We start from the raw sequence: 24,901 nt of genomic DNA, 5'->3' as shown, positions 1-24,901 counted from the left end.
CTCCATGTAAACCTATAAAGGCTGTCTCTCTCAGGCTCGAACCCGATGTTAAAATAAGGTTATGAGATCGGGGCGCAGGATAAAGAGGAGAGCGAGACGTTCCATTAATTGGATTTTGGGTGTTATTCTTCAACGAGAGTGCAGGAAAACACTTTGTTCTTTTTCTTTTTTATTCTCGTCTTCAAAACGGAAAACACGAATTCAGTGTGTGTGACCGGAGGTGTGGTCTGTTTCACGTTATGAAACCAAAACAAGCTTTTCCATGAAATGTACTGTTTGTTGAAAACACACTGACCAAGACAGCCCATGAATCTAGTCTATTCATTGTGTGTCAGAACGGAATAGCAATGCTGGTCAGGCAGTTCTAGTCAGCAGCCAAACGCTTAAATCTGTCAGTCGGGTCGGTCAATTACACTAGCCGCTGTCAATCATCTGTCCAGGCAGGTGACCAACCCCACTTCAAAAAACAAAAGCCAAGAAATTAAACTGCCTGGTGAACCCTGGATCGACAGCATCAGTCCCTGTGGTCACTTGATGACCCATTTAGTTTAATGGCCTGATGCTAATCTTTGATCAGATTTGCCTTGAGATTACATGAGAGTGAATGGCATGGCTTGAGGGCGTTTGGTCGACGGTCCTGAATTAGCCATTAGGAAAATGGATGGATAGCGCAGCCCCTGACTGATCCCTGCTTGGAGCCAGAGTTAACCCCTTGGAAGGAGACACTCTTTTAAGAACTGGCTTCATGTGTGAATGGATCAGCCGTTAAAAATCTGAGGCATGTGTATCTCCTCTGGATAAGGAGCATGTGACGAGACAATAAATCATGTGATGTGGGAGAGGGGAAGTTGAGGAGGCTAGGGACTGGGGCGGTGTGGGGGGAGGGGAGCGGGGGTTAGGGGTGGTGTAGGAAGACAGAGGGTGGGGGTCGGTCGGTTGGAGGGTCGGGTGGAGGGTCGGGGAGGGGGAGGGGGGAGGGGGGCGACGACAGCGGTTGGGTTCAAGGGCGAACGGGGCTGGCGTGAAGGGGAGACTTACTGGAGCACATGTTGATGTCGGGGCTGCGCATGCCGTAGTATCCTGACGGGCAGTCGTGGAGACACTCGCCGTACTGCCTCATCCTCTCCCTCCGCAGGAACAGGAAGAGCTTGGGCTGGCAGTTTACACAGCCGTTGTCCCTGGAGCACACCGAACAGCCCTTACACATGGGGTACGCACCATAACTAGCTGCAGGACACACACACACACACACACACACACACACACACACACACACACACACACACACACACACACACACACACACACACACACACACACACACACACACACACACACACACACACACACACACACACACACACACACACACACACACACACACACACACACACACACAGACAGACAGACAGACAGAGAGGAGAGAGGAGAAAACAGGAAAAATTATTAGTGGGCTGTAATAAAATGCAAAATCCAGTGCCATGTTAAATGATATACACTGAGCTACACTTGAGTGTTACTAGAGTTCTGAGGCCACTAGTTTGAGGGAGAACAAATACCCAGACTGTGGTGTTTTCCTCAGAGTTCTGTGTGGGCGCTATAACGACATCTCCATTCAGCGCTGAGACTCCCTGCAGGTATTGTCGTGGATGTGACGTTCCTCCGCACGTCAACAATATTCCACTGACAATGTGCAAGTTTGATCAATGACAGCCATATCTAACTGGTACTGTAGACAAAACCTCGTAGATTGGATAGAGTACACACACACGTAATACAAATGGTGAATTGATTCTTTCTTTTTTGTGTGTTTGTGTGGGCCTAAAGCGTAGTTCCTTGAGTAGCACCACAGTTTTCAGCATGACAGAAGTGTGGTCAACCTTAACTGTGGCCCTAGGATGAGGACACGGGTGAACTCCTGGGTTGAACATCGGTTCAACAAGTAGGGGGTCCAACCCGTCGAAATTCGAAAAGGAAAGTACAACGAGAGTACACGAGTAAAAGCAAAACAACCGTAATAGATATGTCAGTGGGATACTCTCTAATTCATTGGAAATGTCCACTGCAACAATTTGTCATTGATGCAAACTCTGGTTCCCCTCTCAAAGTTTGAGCGCTGATTGGTTATGAATGTGAATATTGCATTAATTCTGGTCAGAGCTGCTCCCCTGAACGATTGTGTTGAGACAGCCGATGAAAGCCCCCAAAACCACAGTGACTCTGGCCTCAGCTCCAGTTGCCTGCGGAAGACAAAGAAGCCAGTAAAAAAGGCAGTCCATTCCACAATAAGTGACTCTTAATGTAAACTCCTTAGCGTCCCGTTTACAGGAAAATGTCCTTGGGCGCATGCAATCTCTCCAAAACGAGAGACACTTCTATTGATCTGAGCCAAGTTTTAAATATCACAGTCGGAGACGGGGGTAACAGCACAGCTCCGACTGGGCGACCTACCACAACGCTTAATAAAACACCGTGTAGCAAACTGGACAAGCCGTGGGAGACAGAGCAGAGCATGCCTGTGTTATTGGCCACGGATCCACGTATTAGATTTCTCTGAGCAGATTTGCCTCAGACAAAAGAAAGCGCTAAGTGGGCCCAGTGCGAGCATCAGTTTGTAATCATGCGAAAATCAGCGAGCGGATGTCGGTGGCTGACTTGGATTCACCGATTTATTTTCTTTTTTTTTTTACTTATTCAGCTGGAATACAGAGAACCGGCATACAGAGAGAGAGGTACAGTATAGTACAGTATACAGTCTGACGGCTCTGCCAAACTCCACCCAGTCTGGCGGACCAGGGGTGGATGGAGTGAGATTAAGTGGTAATCAGAATGTGTCTCTGATGGTCTTTAGAGATGAGGCTCACAGTAACACCTCATCCATCATGGCCAGCACCGGGAAGTGTGGTCCAGGTCTATTCATCACATGCACTGTTGATTGCTCATCTCCAGTCAGCATCACTCACTCTGAGAGACACATTGGGAGACTAAGCCCAAATAACTCTTAACGGTTTTGGCTTCCTACTGTTCTTAGATGGAAAACTGATTTTAATTTAATGTTCAACTGTCAATCTAGCATTGACGTTTTTCCTCGTTTATCATGTTAGCTGTGCCAAGTAAGGTAAATCTCTCAATGTAATGAACTCCTCCCCAAGGAGAAAGACAATGCGATTAGTGTAATGATACTGTAGATGCCCTGTTGGAATCATAGCTTTAGTTACTTTAAATGTATAGACTTCACGTTAGACTGAATAAATGTCTTTCTATACAGTCTTTAGATTCAAATATGTTATCGCTGTCGTTACTGTGTCCAGAACCGTTACTTTTTAGGAAAAATAAATAAAATAAATAACCTGTCGAACAACGGTCTATCTATGGATCCAATGTAGTCCCGAGTTTTTGTTAATGCAGTACTTTTCAGACTTTCAAGTTTGTTGAAAATAAACAAATAAACCAATACAAGTGATGACATTTCTACAAGCCAGCATGTATTCTGAAAATATACAAATACTGTAGAAAATATTCTCCACGGTGGGTGGTATTATGTTTAGTAAGACTGCCATGCTGTGTATAACCATAATATACTGAACTAAAAAGTGAACCTTTAGATAACTCACGATTTAAGCAACAGCAGTGTTTGTTTGAGAATTATTATTATTTATATACATATATTAAAGACTTTCCCTACTTCTGCTACTCCCACACAAAACATTTTAAACTTGATAAATGACTAATCGCATAATCTAACTATATGACATGACTTCAAATTATGTGTGTTTAAAGTTCATGGAATTTAGAGCTGTCATTTGCCTCACTGATTGAGCATTTAAGAAATACATAAAATAATCAAACTTTTAATAACAAACGTGTTTCTGGTCAAGAAGCTGCTCGCAAAATCTACAAAATTGGTGGGTTTAGTTTCAAAGAAAACACCACAATTTCCACAAAGTAATTATACTTTCACTACAAAATATATCCGCTGCTTCAAACTGTCAATCTTTCTATCTTTCCACTTAGTGAAAAATACACAACTTCTTACATATTTACGACAAGCTGACAATCACATTAAATGGATCTGCGCTCTCCCAATTCGACTGTTAACACAACAATGAAAGGAGTGCATGGAACACCACCTTGCCAAAGCAAAGAACTGTAAAGAGTTGGCAAGCGGCTCAGGTAGAACAGTCGCTTGGGAATTGAAAGGTTCCCGGTTCGATTACAGCTTCTCCTGGCACTGTGTCAAAAAGAACCAAAAAGAAAATAGAATCATACCCTGAATAAGGCAATTTGTTGGTAACTCAATAAACAGTATTTTTTTGCATCGTGACTACGAGCTGTGCGACCTCTTTTCAAGTTTGTCTCCCATGGTCAGCACCTCCCCACTATTCCTACTTTTTTGTTTGAAAAGAACAAAAAAGAGCAAGACGGCAAACCATTAACCACTTAAACGCTACTTTGTTGACCGGAGTGCCCCAGGGGTCTATACTAGGCTCACGCCATTCTTCCCTCCACACAAAATATCTTCATCTCTAAGAGATATAGCCAATCTATAAGCTCATAACATGTCTCGTTGCGATGCGTTCTGACTTCTGAGATTGCAGATCTGCTAATTCCGCCTAACGTTCACCCCCAATATAGGGACGCTAGAGTTCATCTGCTTAACTGTTCCCTGGGCACTGCTAATAGTAGCTGCACACTGTTCCAATAGACAGGATAGGTGAAATGCAGCTCTGACACATTTTGGGGGAAGAATCTACCATTTGTTTCCCCAGTTAAGGAAGGGAAAATATTAAAATGGTCATAATCAATGGAATAATCATCATCGTTACATTGGTTTCTACATCTACAAACCGTTTCTGGTTCAATTACGGCAGCTCCAATGAAGTTTAGTCTACCATAAATACTATACTGTACACACAAGTGATCATCTTCAGGCAGCTCACTATAGCTGTATCAACAAGGGGATTACAGCCAGTGAAATGCCACCTATCACGATCTTGGCTTTTATCAAGGGTTTCTCTCTGACAAACTTCAATTCCGACAGTTTCAATCATATTCTAACATTCTAACATAAATACTATGCATACTGTACATGCAATCATCTGAGCGCACTAGCTGATCAGTCAGCAGTGGGATTACCAGTCAGTGAAAAAGCCCTGGCTGGCTGTTGGTGCCGTGTCCGCACTTTGTTTGACTTTAGCTGAACATTTTGTTTTGCTGGTTGCTCGTATCTCGCAGCACATATGCTGATTGAGGCCAACAGCAGCATGCACAGTTTGGATCCAGCGGATCCCACATCCGACAATTACCATATGACTGAAAGAGAGAGAGAGAGAGAGAGAGAGAGAGAGAGAGAGAGAGAGAGAGAGAAGGAAGGAAGTCCTCTACGGTTGAGTGAAGCATTTTTGGTGCTGATCTAGGGAGACATTTGGATCAGGTTGTACATGTGCGTGTCTGCCTTCTTGCCTGTCCGTGTCTGTCTGTAGAGGGCTTTTTCCCCCTTCCTTAACGTTCAGCCCACAGGTATGTCAGCGGGGCGGCCACAATTTACAATGTCTGGAGGAGCGCGCCGTCCAACTCACGTCCCACACCACCGGGACGACGTCTAGCGCTCCCTCTGCATCAATCTGTTAACTGCCAACTGCTTTCAGTCAGTCATCAATAAAACACTCATCCAACATGAGCTCAATTTGAATCAAGGTAAGGAGAAAAACAAGCAACAGCCTCCTCTCTTATATAGCGTGAGAGTCGAAAGGGCAGTTTGTGCAGAGACGTATTAAGGAGTAACAGAAGCCCGACGTATCTCCCACATCACACTTTGAACCATTTACTCTAAAAGTCAGTGATTTTCACAGTGGAGGTCCCGGAACCCCCAGCAGGGGTCCTTGAGAGGGTTAGCATGGGGTCCTCGACTAAATAAATGAGCCATGAACCGTGGTCCATGTTTACAAATGTGGCTACAATGGGTCCATTCGGTTGCATTTTGCACAATCTCAGAGTTAAGTTAACGCTAAGGATTTGACTCTGTATACTTCTCCAAGAAACAGTGAACAGTATGCGGCTCAGATGTGTAAACACCGTCCACAGCCATGATTTTAAGTCACACTACAGAGGACACGATCAAAGTGCGTCGGTTCTGGCGGAAGTTCTGGGATTTCTCCAAATTACAGCATCTTAACCTAATTTGGCACCAAACTGTGCTTTAAACACACAGTGATAGAGTGCAGTGTTCTGAGTTACGGCTCTGGCTTATTCGCTTTTTTTTCCTTCTTTTTTTTTTTTTACTACAAACAGTAGATACATTCAAAAACCAACCCATCCAAATGTTAACCATACTTTGACACATGCTTGCCAGCTTTCTTTTTTTTCTCTCTCTGCTTGCAGCGGTTAAGGTCTTTTTGTCATTTTTTGTCAGTTTGTCAGGCCTTTTCAGTTAAAACAAAAATGCCAAAAACATGGAGAAGAAGAAGATGGTCATTGTAAGATTATGGATAGCACAGTTCACCATGCATGTTTTTTTTTTTAAAGGGGGAAAATAAGTGCACAGTACACACCATAGAAAAGTGCCACTCCCTATACTCGTGATAAACCAACACAGTTTACAGTTTCAACCACAGAATAAATATTACTTAAAACGAAACATCTCCACAGTCCCCACTTCTGACGGCCGACTAATCATCCCTCTAAGCCGCAAGTATTGTATTTACAAAAGCCAGGGTCCCTTTGAACATCACCAGAGAAGACACTACAACCACTCTTGAGTGCAGAGGCCCGACAAGCATGGAGGACAGATATTACAGGCCAAGTGATGTGCAACATTTCTATAGGGACGTATGGTATGGTGCACACAAAAAAGCACTGCTTTCGGGTAGTAACCACATAATGAGGCCTTCCGAGAAACATCTCACCCTTAAACTGTCGAGGCGAATTTGCAGTAGTTTCTAGCTATAGCTTGTGAGAGTGGTTCTAAAAATGCATAGATTTGGGACCAGCTGGGTCTTTGGTAATCAATCATCCGCGAGCTGAATATAGATTATCTATATCTTCACTGTGCATCGCGGATGCAGCACGCTGTGAGATTATAGATTGGCTAGTCTCGGTTCGCGACACCATAGTATGAAGGAACATAGATTAGGCAGTACTCTCCACTTACTTAATTTTGCAAGGTGATACGCCCTGTTCAGAACACACTCACTGAGCACCCCTGGTAGGGCTGGGCAATATATCAATATTATATTAATAGCGCGTTATGATGAGATTAGATATCAGCTAGTATTTTGAATTGTATTGTGATATCCTGCTTTTAAAGACTTCACTATAGTAAAGTGATGTCATTTTCTGAATTGACCTGCACTGTTCTAGCTATAATTTGATTTAAATGACGTAGTTATTAAATAGGCATTACTTATTATTACTGATAAAAAACAAACTCATTGTGTAAATATTTAGTAAAATCGTCACTCGTCCATCGTCATATCGATATCGAGGTATTCGGTGAAACATGAGGCGATATTTGAGTTTGTCCTATACTTCCTGGTGCAGTCGCAGGTGACGTGTTGGTCTTTCATTCATGCAAAACACACTGGAGCTCATAAAACGGAGTATGACTTCATGTTTGGAGCATGGCAGTTTCATTCAGCGGCGGCGGCGTTGCTGGGAGGTTTGTTTTGAACGCAGCTCAAGGCCAATTAGAGCCACAGTGAGATCCAGCAGAACCGTTCTCTGTCTCAGGTAGTTTTTTTTTTTTTTTTTTACAATTCCAAAGGAAGCGTGACAGGCGTCAGCCACTGTTGCCAAAAAGCCCCCACAAACAGAGGTTGCAACCCCTGGCTGGCCAAGCCAAGCCTCCTGCCTCTCACGCAGCCAGCCACCACTCCCCATGAAATCATCCACATTACTCATTACTACTTTCTGCAACGTGAAACCATAAAAAGGCAAATTACACATAATTTTTTTGTTCTTTTGTTTTTTTCAAACCTTACTTAACAGTTAGAACAAGAGCACATTCTCAGACTCGAAACAAATCTTTCTGCAGAGTAATGGCCTGGGGGGAATAAAGGATTAAATGCAGTGTTTCCTCTGTCATTTTTTAGCGCTGGTTATTTTAAGTTCTGGTTCCACGTTGACTAATATATTGATTGCCATTTCTGATGGATCTTCCAGTCGCCAGTCGATAATCTAACCATTATAGTAGTACCACTGTTTTATGGGTGAACAACAAATAACGATAAACACAGTCTCCCATCCCATTACTGTATGTCTGACTTTAACCTCATGAACTGTAGTGTCACTATCCTGGTCGAAAATAGCAGATATACATATACAGATATACTCGCGACACGTCACAACACGACATGTGAGCTTGTAGATCGGCTATTTGAGGGGGAAAAAGGAGCAGACAAAGCCACTGAGCAACGTCTTAATAGCGGGGAAGGGGCTGTCGCTCCCGGTCCGCACTCTATCCTTTATAACTATATGGTATAGACAAACAGGCTCACTCTATCCTTTATAACTCTATGTTATAGACAAACAGGCTCACTCTATCCTTTATAACTCTATGGTATAGACAAACAGGCTCACTCTATCCTTTATAACTCTATGGTATAGAGTAGACAAACAGGCTCACTCTATCCTTTATAACTCTATGGTATAGAGTAGACAAACAGGCTCACTCTATCCTTTATAACTCTATGGTATAGACAAACAGGCTCACTCTATCCTTTATAACTCTATGGTATAGACAAACAGGCTCACTCTATCCTTTATAACTCTATGGTATAGACAAACAGGCTCACTCTATCCTTTATAACTCTATGGTATAGAGTAGAAAAACAGGCTCACTCTATCCTTTATAACTCTATGGTATAGACAAACAGGCTCACTCTATCCTTTATAACTCTATGGTATAGACAAACAGGCTCACTCTATCCTTTATAACTCTATGGTATAGACAAACAGGCTCACTCTATCCTTTATAACTCTATGGTATAGACAAACAGGCTCACTCTATCCTTTATAACTCTATGGTATAGAGTAGAAAAACAGGCTCACTCTATCCTTTATAACTCTATGGTATAGACAAACAGGCTCACTCTATCCTTTATAACTCTATGGTATAGACAAACAGGCTCACTCTATCCTTTATAACTCTATGGTATAGACAAACAGGCTCACTCTATCCTTTATAACTCTATGGTATAGACAAACAGGCTCACTCTATCCTTTATAACTCTACGGTATAGACAAACAGGCTCACTCTATCCTTTATAACTCTATGGTATAGACAAACAGGCTCACTCTATCCTTTATAACTCTATGGTATAGACAAACAGGCTCACTCTATCCTTTATAACTCTATGGTATAGAGTAGACAAACAGGCTCACTCTATCCTTTATAACTCTATGGTATAGACAAACAGGCTCACTCTATCCTTTATAACTCTATGGTATAGACAAACAGGCTCACTCTATCCTTTATAACTCTATGGTACAGAACAACAGGCTCACGATGAGACTATACAAAACTACGAAAGAAGTAACACAGGATCGACTACAAGAGCTTTTATTAGCTAATCTAGACTAACAGAGTTATGTTTCATTTCTCTTCATGTGTCCCCTGGGATGTAAATTGAATAACACAGACTACTACTATGATGGCAGCTAGCCATTGGCTAGATACTGTTCATTACTACTATGATGGCAGCTAGCCATTGGCTAGATACTGTTCATTACTACTATGATGGCAGCTAGCCATTGGCTATATATATACTGTTCATTACTACTATGATGGCAGCTAGCCATTGGCTATATACTGTTCATTACTACTATGATGGCAGCTAGCCATTGGCCACATACTGTTCATTACTACTATGATGGCAGCTAGCCATTGGCCATATACTGTTCATTACTACTATGATGGCAGCTAGCCATTGGCCTTTGGACCTTTGTGTCGGATAAGCGTGCGTGCCCCACTGTTGCACCCCTCTGTGCCTATACTGTATATACAGCAGTACCCACAGGTGAGAGAGAGAGAGAATATAGAGAGAGAGCAATATATTGTGAAGAAGCACTGAGGCAAAGACAGACATGTGCCACAGCATAGCGGCTGCTACACAGTACCACCAGCAGTCTGGCCTCAAATCGAACTGAGACCCGACCGCTCCTTGGATCTCTGTTCAAACCACGGAACCCTCCAGGCTTATGCGCCGTAGCCGTAACCGGCTGAGGAGCCAATTCCGCGCTGTAAACGTCTCGGGCCGTCCACACAATGTTCACCAGCCCCCTGGAACGGTTCGACACTGTTCTAGCTTGTTAAAGTTGGTACATGGAAAAGCAACATCAAACCACCCGCATTCTGAGCCCAGTATGACTTAATTTGTCGCAGATCTGGAAGTCACACTTCGCTCAAAACATTTCTGTAAGGGAAACAAAAAAAAAACGGGCGGGTATGGATGAGGGCACAGCAGCAATGAGCACATGAAGGCACATTTCTGTTCCAATTTAGCAGAAAATATGTTGGCCTTGCATCCGCCTCCTTCCCAGCTGGAAATAGTCAAGTTTTAGGATCTGCATTTTTTTTTCCAGTTTACTTTAACTGATCACACTATAAGCACATGTTTACAATTTAGGACCGTCCTGCTGCTTATAATGATTTTGCAGCCAAAGTCTGAACTAACACATTTGATTTCAGACTTATTAGCTCATGGAGGCTTTACACTACTAGACCACTACGTCCACTATAGCTGCATCCGACTACCGTTTACCCTACGTGACTCGTCTTGATAAAGAAATACAATTAATGAATAAAATCTGAATTGTATCCCATCCTTGGTACACAGAAGTTGAGCTATTGAAGATTCTGACCTTCAAAGTACATAATTTTTGTTTTGATTGTATTGCTGTATTGTTGTTTTGTTCTTTCTGCTTTGGCAATGTAAACGTATGTTTTCTCATGCCAATAAAGCCCTTTGAATTGAATTGAATTGTATACACTATACACTCGACTATATGAAATGTCTTGTTGTTTGGCGTCTCAGATGGAACAGTGACCACTTCCATATATAGGGCAATAACAGTGGAATCTGGTTTCACTCAACACAAGAAAATAATGTATCCATTTCTAATTCTGTGAGTGTAAAAATGAAAGAAAATTGACCCTTATACGAGTTCACTCAGTTTCATTTGAACACTCACAGAGTAAAATTAACACTGAGGGCCCGTTGTGGCCATTGCTATATCCTCTATTACTTATGTCGGCTTGCGCCGGCTGTTATAACTTCCCCATGCGCGACTGCTTTGTGCTTAAGATTGTCTGACTCTTCATGCTACAGATCTGTGCACCAACTTTGTGCGTTGAAGGCATGGTGTCCTGCGATCAGAGTGCTAAGCCTTCCCCACAGACTTTGCATTTGTACTTAAGACGACCCTTAAGGAGCTCCTCTTATCTGCGAAATGCAAGGGTTTAGTTGTACACGAGAGCACGCCTCGGCAAGGCGGCTTCACAACACATGTACACTTGGTCACTGCAGGCACTTCTGAATTACGTGACTGTGATTCAAAATTTCAAATGTTCCTGCAATACGTGTGACTGCAATTCCTGGTGGACCACAATGGAAACAAGCCTTCAGGCTTTTTCCTATGCACAGCTTTGTGTGTATGTATGTGTATGTCTGTCCATTTCAGCACGGAATGTGCTCAGCTGATCGGCTGAGCACGGAAGTATGATGATAAAGAGTGCCCCTCACTTTACACGAGTGTGATTTAATACATTTTCAATAAAGTACTGAATCAATGAATCAACCAATTGTGTCAATTGTGTTTGTATCACCAGTGAGGCTAATCAACAACACTGTTTTATAATGTAAGTTGTGGCTCTGTGTTCGGTCCTCACACCATCCATCTGTGTGAAATTCTCCAAACGACTGCTATAATTCAAAGTTCGTAATCAGAAAAGGTATAGCTGTTAATTCGGTTTATCAATTTTATGATTTGATTACAACTCAATCAACTGATATAGCTTGAAATGGATGCACTCCCAGTGTGCACAAAATGGCATCCGATACGCTGATTGGTTTGATTACTATGTGCATAATATAGCCATATAGCACCGCGGTGATTCGCCGGTGTTGATCTTGGCGGGAGATGGCGCTGGGTCACACCCCCACGGCGCAAGTTAAGACATACCACCAGGCGCTAAGTTAAGACATACCACCAGGCACTAAGTTAAGACATACCACCAGGCGCTAAGTTAAGACATACCACCAGGCACTAAGTCAAGACATACCACCAGGCACTAAGTTGCGCTACAGGTCTGTCAAACAGGGCCCAAAGGATTGGACCGTGTATTGGCCTGTGGGGGAGACAGAGAAGCACTGTCTGTGGATAACGAGGAAGATGTCACCACAGGCCAAGAACTTTTGAAGAATGTCACTTGTGTTGCTTATTGCCCTGCCCTGAGTGTGCCCTGACCCCAGGGTGGCCTGCAGCACAGACCCAGCAGGCAAGGTGAAAATAGCGTGAAATCTGCACAAATAAATCTATATTTGTTCTACATGACACAATGTGAGATCTTCTGTTTTAGATTTTAGATTTTTTTATTTCCGGTTGAAAGTGGTTACTGCATCATGTATAAGGGTGGAGAGGTCTGTATTGCAGCCAATGCGTAAAACAGGCCCAGTTTCGGAAATGACTTGGTTCATTAAAACAAGGTGGCAGCGAAATGAGGTCCACATGAAAAAGGTGTTCAGCTGAATGAAAAAGAAAAAAGAAAATCCCTTAAAGTTAATGACCTGGCTGCCATTCAACAGACTGAGTCACATGCAGGTCAAAATATTGAATGTAAGAAGTTATGAGGTCGGCTCATGATCAGATAATAGGTCTCTAGATAAAGATGCTGCTCTGTCTTTTGTCTCGTTTTAAAACCAGAAGGTTTGTTTCAAAATGATCAAGAGCCCAACTCTTGACGAGATGATTGATTGCACAATATTAAGACAAATACCAACACATGACCGCAGCCCAGTCACTGAAACAATGGCATGAATGACAAAGACATGACCTGACTGCGCGGATAATGATCTTTATGGTCACTGTCTGTGTGTACCATCTCGTCTCCATCTTTACTGACAGAGACGTCTATTTCAAGTCAATCTGGAAACACTCTGTCCAGCCCTGCCTCTCTTTACGGTTCTCACCACTGCACTCCATCCAACAACTCAGGTTGGTTCAATTCTTCCTTATTAATATCTTTATGGTGGATTTTGACTTATAAGTCTCGTGTACCAGGTCAAATCCCACATGTGAGAGATTCCCTGATGTGAGAGAGACCTTGAGAAAAGGGAAAAGGTGACTGTGCACGTTTGCGCGCTTCGGTCGTTTCCCACGTTCCCATCAAGTTGATGGCCATTCGAAGTGAGAATGACCTTGATGGCTTGATCGTAATAGACCTGTAATAGGGGCTAAACATCTCTGTGTCCTCAGTCCTCACGTAGACCAAAATAAGTCCAATGTATGGAACAACAACTGCCAGGAATGACCCGAATGCAGCGGTCAAGCCATATGGGCTGACCTCTGCTCCACGGGTTGAGTTCCTGTAAAAGGTTTTACAGTGTATAGCCCAGATTCCAAAAACAAAGGTCTTAGTGTTCATGATGACGACAGCTTAAATTAGTTAAACATTGCGCAAAAAGACAAAGTGAAGAAATGCAAAAAGTGGATTGATTGCGTTTTCTTCACTAATTGGTTTAATTTGATGTTTTATTTCATTTAGTTATGCCAAACTGCACTGTTTCACAACATGGTGTCTTGGTGACCCAAGGAGTCCTCGGGGTGGGTGGGTTCTAGGGGTGCCCAGCTAAACGACTGAGAATTCAGAACCAAATGGACTCTTAGAGACAACAGAGTACAATTAACATGGAGGACTTTGCACTGTAGATTGAGCTCCCAGATATAATAAAACGATATGTCGATATAGGGGTCCGTGGCCTAATGCATAACAAACTGGGGTTCCATTCCATGACATTATACATACATTCCATATACATACACTGTAAGTAACACTGTAACCCAAGCATGTGCTTCGTTACAATCATCAATAACAAAGATGCTCCACCAGCCATTACCGAGGGGCACAGATGCTCAGCCAACATCTGCCTCCAATCCTCTTCGTGATAATGTCCAGTTTATGCGCTCTAGTCAGTCGGTGCAGGTGTTATGGAGTTTATGGCACTCGGGAATGGAATCACCGTGGGAGTTAATCTATGACTCATAAGGATGGACTTTATCACTCTCTGGGCAAGACAAACATGTGGTTTATGTTTCTGCCCCCAGCCCCCTCTAGTCTACAACACCCCCTCTTCCCACCACCATGCAGCCCCCTGCAACCCCAATTCCATCTTCTTCTTTTTTTTTAAGGAAAATGTTGCTGTTATTGTTGAAACTAATTTTCCACGTACCATTCCTCTGGTAGACACACGTTCCATATTATGTTCCCTAATACAGAACAGTGTGCTTTGATATCATAATGGCTCCGTTATACATCTCCTTAAATCTAACGGGCAAATCAAAACACCATGCTGACAGCAGCTACATTCTTGGCGAGCTGTAGTTCATCAATTTACTGTAGAAGAAACTCCTAAAATAATCCATTATAGTAATACTTTTTAACAATGACACACTACAATTGCACATTGACATTTATAGATCTAAAACAAAAAATATGTCTTTCTTATTGTAAAGTGCATACAGCATTCCAAACCATAATGAAAGAGACCTGCTCGCTGTTCGGTTATGGATAAAGAAAAACATGGGACAATGTTAACCCATTTTAGGCGGGAACCCCTTTTGGTGTTAGCATTACGTTATGCTTTATCCATTTAAAAATAGCAGATCTACAAGCTCATAGCGAGCTTTGTAGGTCTGCTATTTTTGAAAAATCGTGAAAATGTGGCACAAATCTTTGAATATATATTTCAGAGCGCACATTTTTAATTAAAATATTGGCTTCTGGGGGGTCCCTGGATCTACATATTTTGAGATGGGGGTCCGTGGCCCAATAGAGATAATTCTGACATGAAAAAGGTTGAGCACCACTGACATAGAAATATGGGTTTTTCAGAAAACTGTTAGGATTTAGAAGCCTTCTTTTTTTAATCGCCATCAGTCCAAAATGGGTTAACAGTACATCGCTGGAATATACATCCCCTGAATTCCTCTCCCACGCTGCGCCAGAAATGTGTCTTTCCGTCAGAAGAGTGAGGGAGAGGTGAGCCGAGGAAAGGGTGGGGTGGCTCAAATTAGCACACCTGTTCGTAATTTATCACACATAAACCTCACACCTAATTTTCACACCTGTAGCTCAATGTGCTGGAAGTCTAGTAATTGACTCTCACACACACACACACACACACACACACACACACACACACAATTGACTCACACACCCACGTACACACATACACACATACACACACACACACACGTGCACAAGCGCGTACGTAGAGAGGGTGTTATAAAGCGGGGCTTGGCCATATAGGTTCTTTCAGTGGACGTCACCAGTGAGGATCAGTTGGACAAGGCGTGCATGCAGGCATGCTTGGAATATTTGCACCCCATGTAGCATGGGCTCCCTCCATTCCCCCCCGTCACCTCAGCTAAACCCATTCCAGCCTTCAGCTCACACACACCTAAAAAACACACGGAGATGATGGATGTGGCGTCGCCCGGCTGCCAGAGAGAGAGCCTATACGCAACGGAATCCCCATAGTCTTAATTTAACTCTGAAACTGTTCAATTGGACCACTCAAAGGTGATTTTTGTATTATTTTTTACACCCAAGAGTTAAATGAACACTCTGAATTTTGGGGGTGCAGCAACCAACAGCCTCTAAGAATCCAGATGGGAAGTCCGTTTGATGCATCACAATACAAACGAAGTCACATCCAAACAAATACTCCCACGCCGGGGCTGACAAGTCGAGATGAGTATACCCACCCACCCCCGCTGCAGCCCCCTCTCTCTCTCTTTCTGTCTCTCTGTCTCTCTGTCTCTCTCTCCCTCCTGCCAGGGAGTGGGGCGAACATGAACCGCGCCACGCACAGTTCTACCTCATTGACCCTTTAACAAGATACAACCTCACACCCCTGCTCGGCCCCGGAGGCCCAGGGGGAGATCTGAGGTGATCGCCAGGGTCAAAAGTGGATTGCTCCGCGGGGGGAGAGATGAGACACGGTCTCCCTTTTTCACACATGGTGCCTGCCCATGAAAACCAAACATCAAAGCATTTAGCCCCCCCCCTTTCAGACACACATACACACACACACACACACACACACACACACACACACACACACCCCTCCCTGGGCCGAGTCCAAGATCTACACTAGATGCTTCACGGGAAACCTTGCACACAGCACTGCTTTACTTCCCCTCGCTTAACTGGAACCTGTTTCTCATGTGAATAATGGGCAGGCCATTAGCGGGCGATTGGGGCGATTAAGGCATTAAATACATGGAGCGTGTATGCGGATCATTTGGCGTAGATGTTCTGCAGCCACACATCTGGGTCAGGCAAAGCGCTCCATGTCAATCACGTACTCGGTCAGAACAAGCAGCCGGGGCTGATTCTGGTCCAATTAAGATGGAGGATTAGTGGGAATCGTTTTAGGACACAATGAATAATCTTAGTTGCTTTGCACGCAGGACTTGTAAAAGCAGAGGTCCAAACACACACTCTAGACCAGTGGTTCTCAACGTTTTCAGATCACGACCCCCCAAAATAATCATATTTGAACTCTGGACCCCCACACCCTGAGGGGCATTCCTTTTTGTTTGACTTGTTGTGTTTCTTGATTACTTTTGATGCAGTAATGGTCTTTCTTCTTTTTCTTTCTTATTTGCAATAAAAAAAGGCCTTAGAAATCCTCAAATCGTCCCTTCAGTGTCATCTGGGGACCTCCCAAAAAACATATGGGGACCTCCCTGGTGGTCCTGGCCCACAGGTTGAGAACCCAGGGGTCCTTGAAGGGGTTCGATTAAGTCCCCAGCTAAATGATTAATATTATGGGAACCAAATGGATGCTTACAGGTATGTAAATGGTAAACGGTGCATTTATATAGCGCCTTTATCGAAGGTGCTTTACATAGATTGTGCATTACAGTCACCCATTCACACACACATTCACACACCAATGGCAGAGGAAATGCAAGACACCAACCTGCACATTAGGAGCAATTAGGGGTTCAGAGTCTTGCTCAAGGACACTTCGACACTAACTCTGGGCGAGCCCGGGTTAGTAGGCCATAAATGGCCTACTAGTGTGCAAGCAGAGCGCGCAATTACTGTCGACCGCTACGAAGTTTCAAATCTCAGCCCCTCTGTAAAACATTGAAATGAAATACTAAAGTCGGGTTATAACGTAACGTATGTATGAATATGTAAGTTGTAAGTTGAAAAGTAGTATATTGTGGTCACTTGGGTTGTTTTATGCGTATGCCGTGGTATATATATACTGATTTTGAGTGTGACTTAATGAATATATGTATATTGCTTGCGCAAGTAAAAAGGTTGAGAATAACTACTATGTACGTATTAGACCTAGGGATTAAATGGGAAATAAGGAATCCAGCTTGTTAAATGTAAAACGTCACCGTTCTGAAAGCTGTGATGTGATTTTGTGCAGACATCATGCATACAGTACACAGACATACCACATCCTCAATGAGCTTCCGAAGGAGAAAACCTCTCTTTTCTTTGTATAACCATGTGGTGGCAAAGGATCAATGATGTCATATTTTGCAGGCCAAAGAAACTGAGAAAATAACAGAGCATAACAAAAGTAAAACATATTGATGACTGTCATGTGTGTACAGTTAACATCCCTCTATTAATGTGCACTTACTGCAAATGCTTCTAGATTTGGAAACGTGTAAAGGTGCTATTCTATTATATAGGCAGGATAACATGCGACCAAGTGAGCTCAGGTACATGAGAGAACTGGAAATGAGGGCGTTGGATATTGTGATACAGGGAATTTTTTGAATTAGGACTCAGGCTTCCATCCAAAGCCTTGGGTGGCATGAAATGCCTACGTGTATGATTACAAGAGACACGACAGTCAAGAGTCTCAAACTGGGATGCATTAGCCTCTGCCTCACAGGTGCCTACATGCCGCGGCACATAGAGCAACAAATATAGGGTTTTCACGTAATGGCTGCATTCTGACCTGAGATCAGATTCTAAAAATGTCTTCTGAATCCTGACAGTTTTCTGAAAGAGCTATGTCAGTCGATCTGCTTGTAGATCTGCTATTTTTCAATAGCTAAAGCATGACATGATGCTAACACCAAAAGGGGTTCCCGCCCCAAAATGGGTTAAAGCAAAGCCCCGTTAAAGAGTTGTGTGATAACAATTCAACCAGGGAAGACGTTTTCATTGAACAGTCAGACATTCCCAATAAGAGTGCCAGCCGTCATTTTACAAAATGAATGATCATGCGTGTGTTTTCTAACAGCTGATGGATTCCTCTGTGAGACGATAATCTGTGTTGTTTTTAAGGATATTGTCACTGTCGGGCGCGGAAACCCTTGTATGCCCAAAACCGTTACTTGTCAAGAACTATAAAGTATCCAGTGTGGTTATTATTTAGCACTTGTTAATGCTTTTCATTGTTTCAATATTCATAAAACCCAAAGACAGGCACAGAAAACAACCACTTTCAATCTGGCATCCCTATCTTTGGAATTCATTTCTAGGTGAGAAGCACATTTCATGACATGTCGTTGCATCACCGCGTTGTGAGCTTGTAGATTGACTATTGTAAGTGCAAAATAGGGCATTCATTTATGAATATATATATACTAAAAGGAAATACAAGGTTTCTACCGAACAGTGACCATAATATTATTGTTCACATATACCTATGTGCATGACTGTGCGTGCGTGTATGTGTGCTTTTGTCCATTGATGATGATAACCAGCCGCAGATGAAATTTGGCTACTGTCCATTACGGCACCCAGGCAGTACCATCTCTGAAGCCATTAGCCGGTAAACATGTAAACTACATGTGACCCCGGCCTGCAGAGAACTATTAGTTATGACTCCTGCCGGTGACAGTTGTTTACACAGCTAAGGCCGGTGCTCCTGAAACCTGGCTCGGGTTCAAATAAAATAATATGCAGTTAAGGAGAAGCCAGCCAAGATGTAATACAAGTGCATAACCGTAGGGAGAGAGAAAAAAAAGGGCAAGGAATAGGAATGTGAGAAATGTTAATGGACTATTTTCTTCCACGAGTTTTTACTTTTTCTTTAGCATTCATCTTTACCGCAGTCTTGTTTCATTGTTTGGACCTTAAAACAAGGTTAGCAAGAAAACCCTTAATGGGGCAGGGAATGCAAAAGGCTCACCACAATTGAGGTCGTCTGTGACGAGGCAGAACCTAAAAATGTGTTATGTTAAAATCATAATACAGCTTGCAAATTCCCCCGACAAATTATACTTAACAGATCCCAAACGAGGACAGAGGAGTGCTCTCTTTTTATGTACAGTGTGCGTGTGTGCGCTGTGTGTGTGTGTGTGTGTGTGTGTGTGTGTGTGTGTGCGTGTGTGTGTGCGTGCGAGCGTGCGTCTAAGGCTCTCTTTGGCATGCAACCAGAACCAAGTGCATAAAATGTGCATGGCCTTGAGTCAACATAGACAACAGCAAGACAAACAACAACAAAGGCTGCAACCACACGACTGAGCCAGTCATGCACTATATTACAGTGAACAGGGCTGGGCCCAATACTAGGGCTAGGGCTCTGAAAGAGAGAGAGAGACAGAGAGAGAGAGAGAGAGAGCAGCTCAGTTCAATAAGAATGTTGTCAGACTGCACCCTAATGACTGCAATCCTCAGAGAAAGCATCATGGACCGTTAAGAGACGAACCTAGAGCTGATCACACAACGCCCCCCCATGCAGTGACAGCTGCGCACAACCAGGTCAAGGTAATCCCATCCACGTCCACCGGTCTGGAGGGATGGGAGGCAGTTCCTGACGGAGGCAGACAGGATGGTTGTTCCAGTTGCGATATTAATTACATGATTGATGTTCCATCTTATTGCTTTATCCTGATAAAAGACGGATGTACTGTATGTCTCATTCAATCATTCTTCCGACCTTATGCTGCATCCTCTCTCTCTCTCTCTTTCCCTCTCCCATCGCTTTCTTCCTCTCTACTCCCCTCTGCTTTGACCACATAAATCTAAAGGGGATGACCCTCTAAGACCTCTTTACATCTGACATGCACGCTATCTCTCCCTCTCATTTTTTCTCTCACTCTCTTCCTCTCTCTCTCTCTCTCTCTCTCTCACTCCCTCCGCAGAGAGGGAGTCAGAGAGACAATGAGCTCAGAATCGGGGCCCACTAATGACTACCAGCCCCGGGCCTGATTAAAAACACACTGGGTGCTTCTGCACTCCGCAGGCAGCCATGAGGCCTTCCCCTCCTCACACCACAAGGACCCGAGAGCCAAGAGATAGAAGCACGGCCCCCGATCTCAACACGATTCCACGCTTCTAAATCCCACGTAAGCCCTAGCCATTGTAGCACTCAGAGCTCTAGTCCAAGGCTAAATCCAAAGGCCAGTCCTTATTTAGTCCAAGTGTGCCCAATTACCAGTCCGGGCCTCAGCCAAAACCATAACAAAGCCTCACCGACTGCAGACTCAGCCTCATAGAGGGCTCATGTGAAGAAGGAAAAAAGGTTTTGAGATATATGAACACTATATACTTAAGGTGGGGCGTATACTTGATTTATCACGTCAAACACATTACGGATAAATCGCCTACAGAGAGACAGGATCAATCAAGCGCTCCTCTGGTTTTTCCAAGTGTTTCCAAATGTATTCGTTGCCTCTACGCCTAGCACGCCAGGCTTCGTTCTCTGTTTATTTCTCCCAGTGTGCTCATCATTCCTCAAGACTTACCGTCGAAGTCGACGGGTGGGAGTCGGCGTGTCGGCCGGCCGGCCGGCCGGGCAGCAGGGCGAGCATGTTGGATCACCTTTACCTCTCCCAAACTCCACAGTGGGACCCCCAAATTACAGACGCACTCCCCAGAGAGACTCTTTATTGCATCTGACCAGCTCACTTCCTCTCCATACCGAAGGCATTGCATGCTGAGCCTTATTTTGATGTGGCGTGTAAGCATAATTAGAGGTCCCATAAAAGCGGAGAGAGGGGGGAAAAAGGGAGGCATGTCCATCTGTCGAGTGTTAAGGAGTTGGGGGGGCTGGGGGTGCGTGTGTGTGTGTGGTGGTGGTGGGGGGGGGGGGGTTAGAGCTTCATGTTCTGGATCACAGCACCCCCGTTGCTATGGCAGCAGCCATTCCAACAGGCACGGATGCAGATACCCCTTAATGGCAATTGAGGACCTGTGTGTGTGTGTGTGTGTGTGTGTGTGTGTGTGTGTGTGTGTGTGTGTGTGTGTGTGTGTGTGTGTGTGCGTCTGCGTGCGTGCCTGTGTGTGTGCGTGTGTGCATGTATGTGCGTGTGTGTGTGTGTGTGTGTGTGCGCGCGCGTGCTGTGTGTGTGTGTGTGTGCGGGAGCGTGTGCGTGCTGTGTGTGTGTGTGTGTGTGTGTGTGTGTGTGTGTGTGCGTCTGCGTGCGTGCCTGTGTGCGTGCGTGTGTGCATGTATGTGCGTGTGTGTGTGTGTGTGTGTGTGTGCGCGCGCGTGCTGTGTGTGTGTGTGTGCGGGAGCGTGTGCGTGCTGTGTGTGTGTGCGCCCACTATGCGTGCGTGTACTGTGTTTGTTGCTTCTACACAGAGTTGTGTATTTTCTCAAGAGGGCTCCTGGTTTCAAGTTACCAGGCCTTGCAGATCGATCCAAAGTAGGTACCAGGCTCTGCGCAGCGAACACACACTGACATGGAAAACAAGGAGCAGATATGTGGCCTTTTGCAGTAACACAACACTAGCCCCTAAACTAAAGCATCTTCCCTGACTGCCCTCTGTCTCCTAACCACTTAAACCCTCTTACTTAGTCCAACGGACCTGAGCTGGCTCTGCACTTGGTCTGCACTTGTTTCCATCCATCAATGCATCTTCAACCGCTTATCCGTAGTCGGGTCGCGGGGGCAACAGCTCCACCAGAGAGCTCCAGACTTCCCTCTCCAGAGCAACATTAGTGACTTCCTCCTGGGGGATCCCGAGACGTTCCAAGGCCAGTGAGTCGATGTAATCCCTCCATCTGCACCTTGGTCTGCCCCGGGGTCTCCTCCCAGTGGGACGTGCATCGAGTACCTCCCTAGGGAGACGCTCGAGAGGCATGCTAACCAGATACCCGAACCACCTAAGCTGGCTCTTTTCCAGGCGAAGGAGCAGTGGCTCACCCTATCTCTAAGGGAGATGCCAGCCACCTCAACTCATTTCGGCCGCTTGTATTCGCGACCTTATTCTTTCGGTCATGACCCACACTTCATGACCTATAGGTGAGAGTAGGAACAAAGATTGCTCGGTAGACAAAGAGCTTTGCCTTCTGGCTCAACTCTCTTTTCGTCACAACAGTGCGGTACAGCGACCGCAATACCGTCCCTGCCTCTCCGATTCTCCGCCTGATCTCCTTCTCCGTCCTCCCCTCACTCGTGAACAAGACCCCAAGATACTTAAACTCCTTCACCTGGGGCAATGCCTCATTCCCTACCCGGACTGCACAATCCACCGGTTTCCTGCTGAGAACCATGGCCTCAGATTTGGAGACGCTGATCCTCATCCCAGCCGCCGTACACTCGGCTGCGAACCAATCCAGTGATAGTTGAAGGTCTTGGACCGATGGTGCCATAAGGACCACATCATCTGCAAAAAGCAGTGATGCAGTCCTTAGCTCACCAAGTCGAATACCCTCTCCGCCACAACTTCGCCTCGAGATCCTGTCCATGAAAATCACAAACAGGATAGGTGACAATGCGTAGCCCTGGTGGAGGCCAACCACCACCTGACTTACTCCCGAGCACACGGACACAGCTCTCTCTTTGGGTGTAGAGATTGGATGGCCCTCAACAAGTGCCAGTACCTTGGCATAAACTTTCCCAGGGAGGCCGAGTAATGTGAGTAATGTGCACTTGTTTCCTTCTACACCAAATCTCCTCGCCATGCTTGTAGATCAGCTGTTTCTGGCGAATGTTCCTGGCTAACCCGCATCTGCAGCAACATTGCAAACTCCTCAGTCAACATTTAACTCAACAATATTACACTCACCAAGCAAAATGAGTCAGGGTCCATTTGATTAATACAAATCAGTAAGGGTCCATCTGAGTTACCATACATATAGTTCTTTAGACTCTTTCTGAAGTGTGAGTCTAGGGGGCAGCCTTTCTGGCCATGGGCAGCACTCCCACCTGTGATTTTACCACTTAGAAATGATTAACATATTAGATTTTTTACAGCCCAATAAACTTGAGAGAATCGAACCAAATTGGCTAGCCATATTTAGTAGCTTTATAAGAAAACATATTAAGGTGTAATTGCTCTCTGCAAGTGTGCTATTGAGAGAATAGCGTAGGTGAGGCTTACCAAACCTCCCTCCCACTCGGAAGGGACACTGGACCTTTTGTCTGCTGCTCTGGAGTTTCCAATCACCATGGGGAAATATGGAGCGTATTATGAGATTTGTGTAATAAGTCCTTTTTTATTTCACATTTCCGAAAATGAACTTTTACAGTATGGTAGAAAATGTAGCCTGAAAGAAAAACATCTGTTTGGCATTTAGCGTTGCCAGCACATGGGATCCTCTGATGACAATGATTGAGGGTGGAAGAGAAGATCCCCTTGTGTATTAAGAAAAAAAGGGAACAAATCCACACACACAGCGAATGTTCCTCCGTTGTGACGTGATAAATGGAAACGCGCAGAAGTGTTACCAAACTAGCCCTTCTTGTGAAATGGATCCTCCGCAGTCTCTAATCTCACCCTAAACATCGCAGAAAACAGGAACATACGTACTCTTCACTCAACTCACAAATCCAGTGTCTTGGCATAGAATGAAGAATCTTTGGGGCAAATATAAACGAATTAGACTTAATTGAGTTTATTGGGTGCGGGAGAGAGAGAGAGAGAGAGAGAGAGAGAGAGAGAGAGAGAGAGGGGTGAACAGACAACAGTTGTTGTGGGCGAGGGGGAGACAATGAAAAATAGAGACATAGATAACCCGCAGTTTGTCACGTGGCACCCTGGAGAATCTCCCTCTCTCCCTGGCTCCCTATAGACTAGAGGGTTCATGCCACTGCATGTTCATTCCTCTGCTGGGTTTTTCTCGCCAGTGTTGCGTGGCATCGGCGCACTGAAGGGGCCTTTCACTGGCTTCATCTGATACTGCTGTGACTTAGAGCAGGGAGCTCCGCTACAGGCCGCACTGACATGCATGGGTTAGTAGGTCAAACAGGGGACTATAGTGGTCTTCCCAGGCAGTTCAGAAGCTGGATCAGACCTAACAGTATATGTGATATGTCAAATACAGCACAGACTTTATGCTATATATTACACTATTTAGACCTGACGTCGAAATTTAAAACATGTCTTCTAAATCCTGACAGTTTTCTGAAATACTTATGTTTCTATATCAGTGGTGCTCAATATTTCATGTCAAGGACCCCACAAATTATAATGTAATTGGCTCTGAAAGAATATATTCAAAGATATCCACCACATTTTCACGATTTTTCAAAAATAGCAGATCTACAAGCTCGTAGGGTGGTGAGCTTGTAGATCTGGTATTTTTCAAAAGGGAGACATCAAAGAGGAAGAATGGATGGGGAAGGATCAACATATGGAATGTCAGAACAGGTCAGCTCCATATATGGAGGTCAGGTATAGAGTTTCTGGCAAATATTGATGACATCAGGGATCTCCATATATGGGCTTAATATTGATGACATC

The 24,901-nt window shown here is 44.4% G+C and overlaps 1 protein-coding gene across 1 annotated transcript in view; it reads right to left on the bottom strand.

The window, feature by feature from the left end:
* rspo2 (R-spondin 2) overlaps positions 1 to 24,901 on the bottom strand; it is a 66,728-nt gene that overhangs the window by 35,395 nt on the left and 6,432 nt on the right. The window contains exon 3 of the mRNA XM_080767968.1: positions 1,039 to 1,227. Within this exon, the coding sequence (XP_080624094.1) occupies positions 1,039 to 1,227 (189 nt within the window). The remainder of the gene's footprint in view (positions 1 to 1,038; positions 1,228 to 24,901) is intronic.

This window comes from Protomyctophum bolini (assembly GCF_963924005.1).
Source record: "Protomyctophum bolini genome assembly, chromosome: 7".
NCBI classification, from domain to species: Eukaryota; Metazoa; Chordata; class Actinopteri; order Myctophiformes; family Myctophidae; genus Protomyctophum; species Protomyctophum bolini.
This window is presented reverse-complemented; position numbering and strand designations above follow the sequence as displayed.